Here is a 13760-nt window from a genome sequence, read left to right as displayed (position 1 = left end):
TGTGTGTGTGTGGGGGATGATATGTCCAACAACACAACACTTTATGCCTAGAAAGGACACCTGAAAAAATGTGACTGGTCCCGTCATGTGTCCAGTCTTGCATCATAAACAAACACACACACACACACAAAACTTCTTGCACAATTTCTATATTTAAAAAAAAAAGTTCTTACATAATGCAAATGGAATTCCTTTCAGTTAAATTCTGTTAATTATTACTAAAACAAACAAAAACAAAAGAACATTTGTAATGCATTTCAATTGTTTACTTACAAAAAATGTGTAAACATCTATATTTGTGCATGTTAACAGCCTCTGATTTCCACTTGGATTTCAATTCATACAAGCAGTTAACGTTAAAAATGTAGTGCTGCTTTAGTAATTTTTTGGGTCCTCCTTCTCTACACTTTGTATTGAGAGCTATCTAACATTTTACTGAACGACAAAGCAACGAAACCGATTCTAATTAATACGTCAAATTCAATTCTTTTCTTTATTTGGTGTTTAACGTCGTTTTCAACCACGAAGGGTTATATCGCGACGGGGAAAGGGGGAAGATGGGATAGAGCCACTTGTCAATTGTTTCTTGTTCACAAAAGCACTAATCAAAAATTTGCTCCAGGGGCTTGCAACGTAGTACAATATATTACCTTACTGGGAGAATGCAAGTTTCCAGTACAAAGGACTTAACATTTCTTACATACTCCTTGACTAAAATCTTTACAAAATTTGACTATTTTCTATACAAGAAACACTTAACAAGGGTAAAAGGAGAAACAGAATCCGTCAGTCGCCTCTTACGACATGCTGGGGAGCATCAGGTAAATTCTTTCTCGTCCCAACCAATATGGGACTCCCCCTAGCCCGCGGGGGGTGTCAAATTCAATCAAAACTATTAAATTGGAAGTCATTTTAAACTTCTACAATAGACCAGATATGTCACACTTATCACCGATATGTATTGCTGCAGATAGCATCTATTGACTACCCAACACTCGGTACTTTAACAAAAACAATATAATACACATTGCACACATACAGGTGATCATTCTGCTTCATAAATGTGTGTGCTGTGTCCCACAATGTTCATACCCCTTCTAAAACATTAAAAAGAACCCACCATGATACAGATTACATGTAAACAAACAACAAGAAGGGCAAAGCCCATACGACTCACATGCTTGACCTTCTGCTTTACACATTTTTCCTACCAAAATACATGTGACCTTGACCCAAGGTCATCCAAGGTCATGCAACACAAAGCTGTTAATTCAAGACATAGGAAGTACAATGGTGCTTATTGGCTCTTTCTACCATGAGATATGGTCACTTTTAGTGGTTCACTACCTTATTTTGGTCACATTTCATAAGGGTCAAAGTGACCTTGACCTTGATCATATGGGACCAAATGTGTCTCATGATGAAAGCATAACATGTGCCCCACATAATTTTTAAGTTTGAAACAGTTATCTTCCATAGTTCAGGGTCAAGGTCACTTCAAAATATGTATACAATCCAACTTTGAAGAGCTCCTGTGACCTTGACCTTGAAGCAAGGTAAACCAAACTGGTATCAAAAGATGGGGCTTACTTTGCCCTATATATCATATATAGGTGAGGTATTCAATCTCAAAAACTTCAGAGAAAATGGGAAAAATAGCTGTTTTTTAGACAACATTTATGGCCCCTGCGACCTTGACCTTGAAGCAAGGTCAAGATGCTATGTATGTTTTTTGGGGCCTTGTCATCATACACCATCTTGCCAAATTTGGTACTGATAGACTGAATAGTGTCCAAGAAATATTCAACGTTAAAGTTTTCCGGACGGACGGACGACTCGGGTGAGTACATAGACTCACTTTTGCTTCGCATGCGAGTCAAAAATGGCATGACCCCAAGTGTAGCCCCAAAACATGAAACACGTCCTCGACATTTTGGCCCATATGGAGTGAAGAACCTACACTCAGAAAGTGTTCACAGTATTAAGTAGCACACAACAGCTTTAACCATAATGTTCTAACACATAGCGCCATTTTCACCCCATCAAAAAGAATGTTTTCCATATTATAAGCATAATGTATCTTACCAATCTCACAACCACAATTGATTACTATAGCCCAAACATGTTGGCTTGACTTGTTTTTTCCCAGAACTAACTGCCAAGCATTTAGTGTGTAAATGTTACCAACGTCATCAATCTGCTAACAGCTTCATCAAATTTATAAAAGACTATCACAAAGACCTCTTGAGGCATCTACAACAAGTTAAGGAACATGATACAGCAAAATGCTGTTATTCTTTCTAAATTCATCATAAATACAAACAAAAAATAAAAAAGCAATTTATATCCAGTATTCAAATAAAAGCAGCATCACTAGCAAACATCAATGTTTCTCACTCTAAAATCAAGCACAAAGCAAATGTTGCAACAGAAAATAGATTAGTTATCAATGAAAGATAAACCAAAACTATATTTTCATTCAAGTAGTCCACTAAATCTTCAGCAATTTACATACTTGAATACCACCTCCAGCAATATTTGGGCAAAGGAAAGAAGATTCATAATTGTGTATTGTTTTTATGACACTTATGACAACAAAACTAACTTACAAATCTACTTTTTTGTCCCACTGCAGTTGTTACCAGTTAAAATACACACATCAAAAACGGCCTAAATGCCACAACTTGTGAAGATGGCTCAAATCAAAATGGAATGCAACTATACCTGGACAGTGAAGAATGAACCTCTCCACATGCAAAGCCACAACTCTAAACAAATTTTTTTTAAACAAGGACGTTACCTACAGCTTACATGGATGGCCTGACTTTCCCGGCCTCTCCCTCTGCTTTTCTAACAGAAACCTCTCCCTAAACAATCACATTTTACTGTGATTTTGAATCATGTCATGTAAAATCTCAAAGATTTAAAACAAAAATTCAAACATGAACTTACGCCTATGATACAGACTATATGATACTTGAAGAAAATATCATTATCACTGGAAAAAAGACTCCCAAGTCACGAAGAGCAGTCGCTTTAGGCAGAGGGATTGAGCAGTTCATAGACATAGTAGCACAGTTGTTGAATCTTTTTTTTATTTCAAAACTCAAGCAGGTTAAAAAAAGACAGACTGAGAAAAGCAAACATCAGCATGGAAACGCAACAAAGAATACTGCATTAAAATAAATTTATGCAAAACTAGTCAAAGGAAATGAACAAAACGTGATCTGAGGAAGTGAAAGCATAAACCTGAGGTCACAGGGCAATGCATTGAAGACATTTCTCAGACATATGATATAAATTTCACTCTTTCCTGACAGGTTTGAACACCATACGAACTTGGTCCTTTAAATATATGATCATCACAGTTCGATCCTAATACTTTTAACAGCGACATCAAAAACTCTTGTTCATTAAGAAGGGGAGATTTTAATTTTCAGTCGATGCCAGCCCACCAGACTGTGGAAACAAATATGCAAAGATACCTTCACTTACAATCAACTTGTTTGTCTCTCAGAAAAAGTCAAGCAATTGCACGCAGCTGCAAGGCACAGCATTTTGCTTAGCTTGCCGTATTTCAATATGTAGAGCTTTCTTGATAGAAACTAATCAGTATGTGGCAATTGATCTTCACAATAACAGATCTATCCCATTACCACAGACAAGGTCATATGAACAGGGGAAAAGTTATAAAAAATGAATGACCCATGCACTCATACCTGCAATAGCATTTTACTTTCTCACTTCACACAATTGACCTTGCTTCATCATGAAAGCTTAAATATTTGAATGCATACGTTTGTTCCTCTTGTGTTGACTTGTGTTTTACATTTTGTCAAGTTTTGACTCAATGTTTTAACATAGACGGGGAATCGAGACGAGGGTCGTGGTGTAATACTGTGTATGTGTGTGTGTGTGTATGTATGTGTGTGTGTGTGTATGTACAATGTATGTGTAGAGCGATTCAGACAAAATTACTGGAAACTTGAGATGAGAGTTCCTGTGTATGATTTCCCCAGACGTTATTTTCATTTTTTCGATAAATGTCTTTGATGACGTCATATCCGGCTTTTAGTGATTGTTGAGACGGCACTGTCACGCCCTAATTTTTTAACCAAATTAATCAAAATTTGGTTCAAGCAATCTTTGACCAAGGCCGGACTTTGGGATTGCATTTCAGCTCGGAAGCTCAACAATTAGTAATTTGTTTGCTTATTAAAGTTGTCATTAAAAACGATTTTTCACTTACAGATTAAAAAATCACTGCATTCTATTCTTCATATTCTCCTGAATTCAAAAATATATAGATACGTTATGTTTACTTGAAAAACACGCTCAGAATTAAAGACAAGAGGCGAAGCCTTCAAGGCTCACGTAAGAAATCGACAAACAGTAACACAAACTCAATCACTCCGTCACACACACACACACAGTACACACACACACACACACACGCACACACGCGCACACACACACACACACACACACACACACACACACACACAGAAAGAGCATAGGTGAAACTGTGCAAGAAAGCGAGACACTAGATCTGTCTGTCTGCATGTAGCCTACTTACATGGACACGACTGCCAAATAGTCTCGGCCCGCTCAAAATAACAATCACCGAGACTTTCAGTAATTCCATCGCGTGACGTCTAACCCTCGTACGTCATAATGTGACGTCAATGTAATATGACGTCTTCAAATGTTAAAGTTTCTACCACAGACATACATACATACATACATACATACGCACGCACGCACAGACAGACAAAAGTTAGCATCGCATAGGCTACACTTCGTGAGCCAAAAATAGGTCGAGTATAATGTTCGCATGCTTCGCGGAGACGAGTGTGACCCGTCTCGGTCTTTGGGGAAGTTTAACCGAGACCATCTGAATGTAGTCTCGGCGATGACTGGTTTTTGGTGTTGATCTTTTAGTTTGGTGCCTACAGATTGACTATATGTTTTTATATCGCTTCATGTGACTTGTTCTTTCTTTTTGAGGGTGGTAAAGAAACACATGACAAAAATGTATCCCTGGGAACCAGCACTTCCACATGTAGCCAAGATGCAACTGAACAACCAACATCTGGATCAGCCTCATTACCCAAAATAAATGTGCGTATGATTATAAGGACAGAATGGTGCATCCTTTCAGTCCGACTGGTGACATACTAAAATGAAGAGTGACGTGCACATGTGATTCATGATTTAAAGATTACAGTGATTTTAAAGTTGTTATAATTGCACTAGCCAGGACATTCTTGCGTCTGACAATAACATGTTTTGTGACACAACACATGGACAGAAACACTTTAAGCCTACATGGTGGCAACGTTGAAACAAGATTCTCTGCCTCAATGCTTTCGGGTCCTCTGAATACTCTGCCCACACTGCTACTCCTATTTTTTGGGAGCAGCAACACTGCAAAGCCATTAACCATGCCAGACCTTATGAACCCGATTCCTATTTAGCCCCATTAGACTAAATTAGAGGTTGCCAATTCATAACTAACTACACCCACATCATAATACAAAGCATACGTTATATTACGTGCAGAAAAGTAAACACCGAGTCAGAAGTGAAGATTACTGAGCTGGCCAGCCCTTCATTGCATGTACCTCATTTGCCTGCTTTGAGTTTTGTCTTTTGCAGCTCAGTGATGTCCTGCCGAAATCAAAACAGTGTTCAAATTGAAGAGGGGAAAAAACAACACACAACAAGAAAGAACTGTTGAAAAGGCAGAATAATGCTTGTCAAACCTGTCTATAACGCACACCCAAGGGACCAACCAAAAGTGGTCAAAATCAAAAAACAAGAATTGTAGAATTATGGACCGTTTAATAACAAAACAAAATGTTGCATTTACAATACGTCAATCAAGTGGTCATTGAAGTAGACAGACAAACACTTATAATACAAATAATGAACGTATCTCAAAATCGTTGATAAACCTCGCAGGAAAGATGCTGGCGAGGAAATAATCTTATATGTTGGTGGTCGTCATCATCATTACCAATTTACCTCGCCGGCATTTTGCATGCGAGATTCATCAACGATTTTGAGATAAGTTCATTATTTGTATCATAAGTGTTTGTCTAAATTCTGTCTACTGGGTCGACGTACTGTAAATGTAACGTTTTGTCTTGTCAATAATTAAACGTTCCATTAACTTACAGTCAGGACTAAAATCAAAATTGGGAAATCCCGAATTAAACTGTGATGCTTTTTTTTTTTATATCTATACTGCCCCTGTCTTTCCATAAACGTTCTCCTTGTAAGTCCTTCTCACAAACTGAATTCTTTCTTTACTAATCTTTGTAAACTATGAAGATAACATTGTGTGTGTCATTTGTCTCTTGGCCAAGAATACTACAGTAGGAGTCTGATGACTACTCATATAGTTTCTGTGAATATATATATATATATATATGTTACAGTAAGAACCCGTACCTAGGGAATACGAGTAATTTCTGAGCATTTTAGTGAATACACGTAATCCCCGTTTCACTCAGGGATTTCACGTAATCTCTGAAATTCCCAGTGATTACGCGAAATCCCTGAAATTAGACCTGTCATTTTACGGGTTCTTACTATTGAGCATTCAGTGAATTCGCGTAATCTTCATCTCTGAACACCGACATTACCTATGACCTACAATTACACACAGCATAGTTTAACTTAGAGGACCTTTCAGTTTCGTCAGTGAGTGCAGTTGAAGTGTGTTTAAACGACGGAGACATGAGCGAATGTTAGTGAATACTATTCAGTTTTCAAATGTGTCTGAACCACTGCTTGTTGCTTCATTCTTCCTCTTCCTCAAGCAAAGTCAAGATGTCTATCGAGGAAAGGTTTAAACAAAAGCTCATGGATCATTTTAAAGAAAACAAAAAAGGATAAATTCCAAAGTGTGACTATCAGAAGACCATCGATGCCCTGAAAGCAGCAGCTGATAATTCCCATGCCAAGGGGCGGCTCGGATATTATCTGTTGGAGAAGTAAGTTTTCACTTCAATCTAGTATTTTACTCAGTCTTAGATAAATGCTCTCTCTCTCTCTCTCTCTCTTTCTCTCTCTCTCTCTCTCTCTCTCTCTCTCTCTCTCTCTCTCTCTCTCCCTGAATGCAGCAGCTGATAATTCCCATGCCAAGGGGCGGCTCGGATATTATCTGTTGGAGAAGTAAGTTTTCACTTCAAAATCTAGTATTTTACTCAGTCTCAGACAAATGCTCTCTCTCTCTCTGTCTCTCTCCCTCCCCCCTCTCTCTCTCTCTCTGTCCCTCTCTCTCTCTGTCTCTCTCCCTCCCCCCTCTCTCTGTCTCTCTCCCTCCCCCCTCTCTCTGTCTCTGTCCTTCTCTCTCTCTCTGTCCCTCTCTCTCTCTCTCTGTGTCTCTGTCTCTCTCTCCCTCCCCCCTCTCTCTCTCTCTGTCTCTCTGTCCCTCTCTCTCTCTGAGTGTCTCTGTCTCTCGACTCTGTGTGTGTGTGTGTGTGTGTGTGTGTGTGTGTGTATGTGTGTGTGTGTGTGTGCGTATGTGTGTGTGCCCATATATGTGTGTGTGTGTGTGTGTGTGTGTGTGTGTGTGTGTGTGTGTGTGTGTATGTATGTGTGTGTGTGTGTGTGTGAGTGTGTGTGTTGTATTGAGTGCGAACGTGATTGCAGGCATGCGGCGCGCGTGTGTGTGCGAGTCGAATTTTCTTTTCCTTTGTATTATATTGACATACCCGGTACATGTACATTTCAATGTTCTATTATGCATTATGTAGTCGTATAGGTAATGTTGTAATTAGTAATACTGTATGATTGCGATTGACAATTGTCCTTTTATTGTCTTTATTTTTATGTCTTAGTTTAGCAGGGACAGATTGTAAGACTAGGTGTGAGCCTAAAATCTCCATCCTTGAGTAATAAATCTCTCTCTCTCTCTCTCTCTCTCTCTCTCTCTCTGAGACATACTAATGGTGAGCAATGAAAGGTCAATGTGTGAAATGTTAATTGTTTTTTCAGGTATGAAGTACTCCAGTGCGGGCATACAGAAAAACTGATACAGAGACGTTCGACACGGCAGGAGTCGCCACTCTACTACGTGAGCATCGAGGAGACGTTTGACGTTGTCAAGAGCGCCCACGTCTCAACAGGCCATGGCGGAAGAGACCGGATGTTGAAAGAACTACAAAAGAAGTATGCAAACATTCCAACTAAGGCCGTTGAGCTGTTCAAGTCATTCTGTCAAGAATGTCAAAAGAAACGAAAACGGCCGATGACGAAGGGTGTTGTCGTTCGTCCAATACTCACCAAGGAATTCTCGTCAAGGGGTCAGGTAGATCTAATTGACATGCAAAGCATGCCTAGTGGATCCAACAAGAAATGGATCATGGTGTACCAGGATCACCTGACGAAGTTTTGCATCCTTCGAGCCTTGACGTCCAAAAGAGCTGCGGAGGTCGCTTTTCATCTACTGGACATTTTTCTTCTCATTGGTGCCCCCGTTATTCTCCAAAGCGATAACGGATCTGAGTTCACTTCACAAGTCATTACAGAGCTGAAGGAAGTTTGGCCAAAACTAACACTGGTGCATGGTAAGCCTCGCCATCCCCAAAGTCAGGGGTCGGTTGAGCGCGCCAACGGTGACATTAACAGACCTGGGAACCCATACGATTTCGCCGTATTTTGTACGCATGATTGTTGAGAATACGCTCAGTACGGTCAGTGGGAAAAAAATACGACGAGAAAAATTCCTAGACTACTTTTCTTCACAAGCCCATCCTGAAGCCGATCCAGTATTTTGGCACATGATTACGTCACTATATTAGCCGCCGTCGAAAAAAATATAATCGGATCGTGTCAATCAATCAAAACAACCAGGCAAACGAAAGCACGGTATTTGGCGAAATCGGCTCCGAGAATAAACAAGTGAAACAAAGAAGAAAAGTGAAAAAGTTTGAAGAAAAATATCACACACACACACAATTTGTAACCAACTCACACATGTAGTCCCGCCCGGAATAAGCTTTTTTGGGATGATTTACGACTTTTGCACACATTTCGAGCAGACGAAAACACAACATGGCGGCTCTTGCTCCTCCAACTATCGCGAGACACAAAAAAACGAAATCTCGCGCGCGCGAGATTCTGATACATCCGGTGTTTCTCTGTACGCTTGTCACGACGACTTGTTGACAAACGAAGATTCGCGAAAGAAAGAGAAAAGCGCCGAGTCTTGAGTATAGAGAGCTAATAAAGTACCGGTAATCGCTAATCGAGCGAAATGAAAATCCGCGGCGACTTCCATTAGGTGAATGCTATTCAAGTTTAGGTAACGTTTTAGCCGCATCTTTTTATAAGCCGCAATGCGATTTTTTTTTAAAAGTCGCGGCTTGTAGTCGTCAAATACGGTACAGTTTGTGTCAGTAAAGATTGAAAAAAGCATTTGTTTTAAATGTATACGTAAACTTAATTAACGGTGTGACGGACGCGCATGAGGCATGTTTTAATCATGGATGTGCAAACGCTGTGTGGAGTATGCTCATTGTTTTGAAAATACACCAAGTTTGTTTGAGAATACTCAAAGTGCAAAACAGGGGTCATCCCAGGTCTGCATTAAAGATATGCTGGTGGCATGGATGGCTGACAATGACTCACAAGATTGGCCTACGGGCATCAAGTTTGTTCAGTTCCAGAAAAACAGTGCTCTCCATTCCGGGATAAAGTGCTCTCCATATTCTGCAATGTTTGGCTGTGAGGCTCTGTGGACTTACTACTTCGGCTTTGCCGGTGGAAGTGATTGCTCAGATGGAGACTGAGGAGGATCTTCTTGCTGTCACACCAATCAGGCCAGACTCGGACAATGACAACTCTCTCTCCCAAACTGATGGTGTTGCAAACCAGATCCAAGCTACAAGTGATGAAACACCAGCACATGATGTGACAGACGGTGTTCTGCTCCCAGACGAACATGACAGCACATCAGCACAAGACACTGGTGACAATGTGACAAGTCAGCCAATAACAGCTGAAATCGTTGAGCTACCCACAGGACCTTCCTCGCCCACAGCAACACCATCTGCTTACGATGTTGATAGTCCTGTTTCTTCTGGACAATCAGAAGAGCACGTGGCGTCTCTCTCACCCTCTCCATCTGACAGTCCTGTTTCCTCTGCTGAAAACCACAGAGTTGCAGAACGCATCAAAGAAATCAACAGGCGTCGTCGCGAAGCAGCCGATGCACAAACTTCTCAAGCAGAAAGGTTGGCGAAAAGAAGTCGCGTAGATCTGCGAGCTGGCGAACAAGGAGACAATGTTGCTGGGCCAGTTCCACTCGTTGATCGTGGGAGAGGTGATCCTAGAAATATCCTTGGTGTCATAATTGACAGACGAGAAGACACAGATAGCCGTAAAAGCTGGTATTCTCAGTGGTCTGTATTCCAGAAATCAATTCGATCTGTGCCCTCAGCGCCTTCTAAACGCTGACGAGATGAACACTGAAAAAACCGTTTCATTGCGTTCGGCGATGATTTCTCAATCCGCTTCAGGTGGACAAGGCTTCACAAGATGCAACTGTACTGGCGCCAAAAAGTGTAGGACAAGGCGATGTAAATGCCTTAAAGCTGGGCTTCTGTGTAACTCACGCTGTCATAGCAGCCTCAATTGTTGTAACAAGTGATTATGTCAATGGTTTCTGCCATTCTGGCAGAACGCATCAAAGAAATCAACAGGCGTCGTCGCGAAGCAGCCGATGCACAAACTTCTTAAGCAGAAAGGATGGTTAAAAGAAGTTGCGTATATCTGCGAGCTGGCGAACAAGGAGTGATTATGCCAATGGTTTCTGCCATTCTTGAGAATTTTTAAATGCTTTGTTTTAGGTCGTGGAGCAGTTTACGTTGTGTGTGTGTGTGTGTGTGTGTGTGCATGCATGCGTGCGCGCACGTGTGTTTGTGTGTGTGTGTGTGTATGAGTGAAAGAGAGAGAGAGAGAGAGAGAGAGAGAGAGAGAGAGAGAGGGAGAGAGAGGGGGAGAGAGTCAGTCTGTTTTACCTTACTGAATGTTTGACCAATAAAATTCTGCATACTGTATTATATGTCAATGTTTGCATTTTTTTAACAAGACCAAACCAGGTATGCTATGATCGTCGCAACATTGGCAATGATGATCAAATGAGCATCAGGGAATACGCGTAATTACTGGGACAATTTTTCAGGTATTACCCGTAATCACTAGAAATTTCAGTGATTACGTGAAATCCCTGAGTGAAACGGGGATTACGCGTATTCACTGAAATATTCAGCGATTACGCGTAATCCCTAGGTACGTGTTCTTACTGTAATATATATACTGTATGTACTATCATTCTTGACAGGAAAGAAAAGTTGCTTTCTGAAATACAAACCTCTATAAGAATTCCTTTCAGTTTTTCATATGCCACGTCTACATCATCATTGACTATGATGTGATCATAGGCACCTGCCTGTTCAGCTGAAACAGAAAGGCTCTGTTTTCAACAACATACATCCCCTAAGGTCAGAAAAATTCCAGTCAACACAAGATCAAGAAACCAAACTTTACTCTTGAACAGACACAACATTTTTAGATTTGAAACACATCCATCCATTACTTCCAGATTACAACTAATTACTATGCATTAATGGAAAATTTCCTAAATAAATTATCATTTAATTAATATACTTACCCGAATCACATTAGCATTGAGTCACCTGAGATGCTTATCACTGAAAAACGCTTACCCGGCTAAAGAATTTAAAGGGAAGCAACCCCATCACCAAAACGAAAGTGAAAGTAGCTTTGGTAATGGGCCAGTACACCGGGAGTTACCTCCCATACGGGTGTATGCCACGTCACTTCCTCTAGGAACACGTGCCTATTATCATACGGCTTTAAAAAATCTTAAAACCATAAGCGGGGCAGGTGGGAGGGAATACAGTATGTGATTCGGGTAAGTATATTAATTAAATGATAATTTATTTAGGAAATTTTCCATTTAATATCATATTCTTACTCCGAATCACATTAGCAGATAACATCAACAAGGCGGTGGGCTAGAAATGAATCAAAACTCACCATCAAGTTCTGGACAGGAACTGGCCTGCTGCTATGAGCGCTGGAAGGCCTCTGGAGCCATCCTGTCGAAGAGCTGTGACGTCCCGAAGATAAAAGTTTATGAAAACATCTTCGGAACGCCAATACGCAGTTGTCAGCACCTCCTCTAGACGTCTGGAGCGCAGAACTGCCAGAGAGGATGCCCACGCCCTCGTCTCATGGGCTCGGGCCGAGTCAAGTGGCAAGGAGGGCATAACCCCCCCCCTCTTTGTGCGCCTCCACTCATAAGCCTGCTTGATGAGCGAGGACACCCACCGGGCCAACGTTACCTTCGACAAATCTTTCTCGCGCCTAGTAAGGAGAGAGATAAACAACAACTTCTGAGAACTAGACCGAATCGGCTGAGTCCGGGCTAAGTACAGACGAAGTGCCCTCACAGGGCAATTGACCGAATCGGGGTCACCCGGGGCCAACGCGCTGGTCAGAGCCTTAACTCTAACCAGCGGAGAGGCCTGCCCCGGAGACTGATTCTTGGCCAGGAAATCAGGCCGGAAACGCAAAGATGCGGAACCGTCCGGCTCAAAGGAGATATCTCCAGGCTGACCCGACAGGGCGTGGACCTCGCTACCCCGTCGGGCCGTAGCCAACAAAAGGAGAAACAGCGCTTTGCGAGTGACATTGAACAGACTGGCCTCGCTTAAAGGCTCAAAATCCGCAGAACGAAGGAATTCCAGGATTAAAAACAAGTCCCACTTGGGAGCGGGCAAACGAGCTTTAGCTTCCTTAAGAGCAGCCCCTTTAATGACTGCAGCTATAACGCCCCCGACTCGAACAGAACGACCAATCTGCTGAAGAGTCGCCGAGATAGCGGAGCGCCGGACCCTCAACGAGGAGACTGAGGCGCCCTGTGAAGACATGAAAGAGAGGTGGTTAGCGACCTGAATAGAGCGCGGAGCCACCGAACTCACCCCTCTAGCTGAACACCAGGCAGTCCATGCCTTCCAGTGGGAAGCATAAACTGAAGAGGTGGACGCTCTATGCGAGCGAGCCACCAAGTCCAGAGTCAAAGACGACGCCCCAGAGCGCTTCAGCGAGTCCCGAACAACTTCCACACGTGAAGCTTCAGAAGACTGGGCTCCTCGTGTGGAATGCCTGTTCGGGGCTGCACTAGTTCCCCTCGCACGAGTGCGAGAGGAATGGGGGGCCCTTGGGCAAGCCGAAGAAGATCTGGAAACCAGACCTGCGACGGCCACAGAGGAGCGACCAGAAGAAGAAGGGCCGGCTCCTCCATCTCCGCTTTCCGGATTACTCGGCTGAGTAACGGAAAGGGAGGAGTCTGAAGATCTGTATGTGCCCCCCAACCCTCCCTGGACGCATCTGTAAAGAGGTCCAGGTCGGGGAGGGGCACGACGATCGGAACACCTCTGCAGACCCACTCCGTGTGCAACCACGGAAGGGTCGCAGACCGGAACCATCCCTGCAAAGGGATGAGGGCGTCCCAGTCCACCAGAGGAGAGTCCACAAACGGCTTCAGCGCGAACTGAAGCGGACATTTGTGGACCCGGCCCAGTGAAACCAGAAGAGCCATAGACTCCATCTGCCCCAAGATGGAGGCGAGCGAGCGGATGGAAGCCATCAGGAGAGGTAAAGTGGAGCGAATCTGAGCTTGGAGCTTGTCCACCCTTCTCTGAGAAGGCTGGACAGTC

The 13760-nt window shown here is 42.4% G+C and overlaps 1 protein-coding gene across 3 annotated transcripts in view; it reads right to left on the bottom strand.

The window, feature by feature from the left end:
• Positions 1-133: 133 nt before the first annotated feature.
• Positions 134-13760, bottom strand: part of LOC138959039 (uncharacterized) — a 62041-nt gene continuing 48414 nt past the window's right edge. For all 3 annotated transcript variants that reach the window (XM_070330400.1, XM_070330401.1, XM_070330403.1), the window contains exons 7-8: positions 11387-11472; positions 134-5670 (exon numbers count right to left, since the gene is read on the bottom strand). In XM_070330400.1, the coding sequence (XP_070186501.1) occupies positions 5626-5670; positions 11387-11472 (131 nt within the window). In that variant the 3' untranslated portion in view covers positions 134-5625. The remainder of the gene's footprint in view (positions 5671-11386; positions 11473-13760) is intronic.

This window comes from Littorina saxatilis, linkage group LG2 (assembly GCF_037325665.1).
Source record: "Littorina saxatilis isolate snail1 linkage group LG2, US_GU_Lsax_2.0, whole genome shotgun sequence".
In the NCBI taxonomy this organism is placed as follows: domain Eukaryota; kingdom Metazoa; phylum Mollusca; class Gastropoda; order Littorinimorpha; family Littorinidae; genus Littorina; species Littorina saxatilis.
Note: the sequence above shows the minus strand (reverse complement) of the source record. Positions and strands in the feature narration are given on the sequence as shown.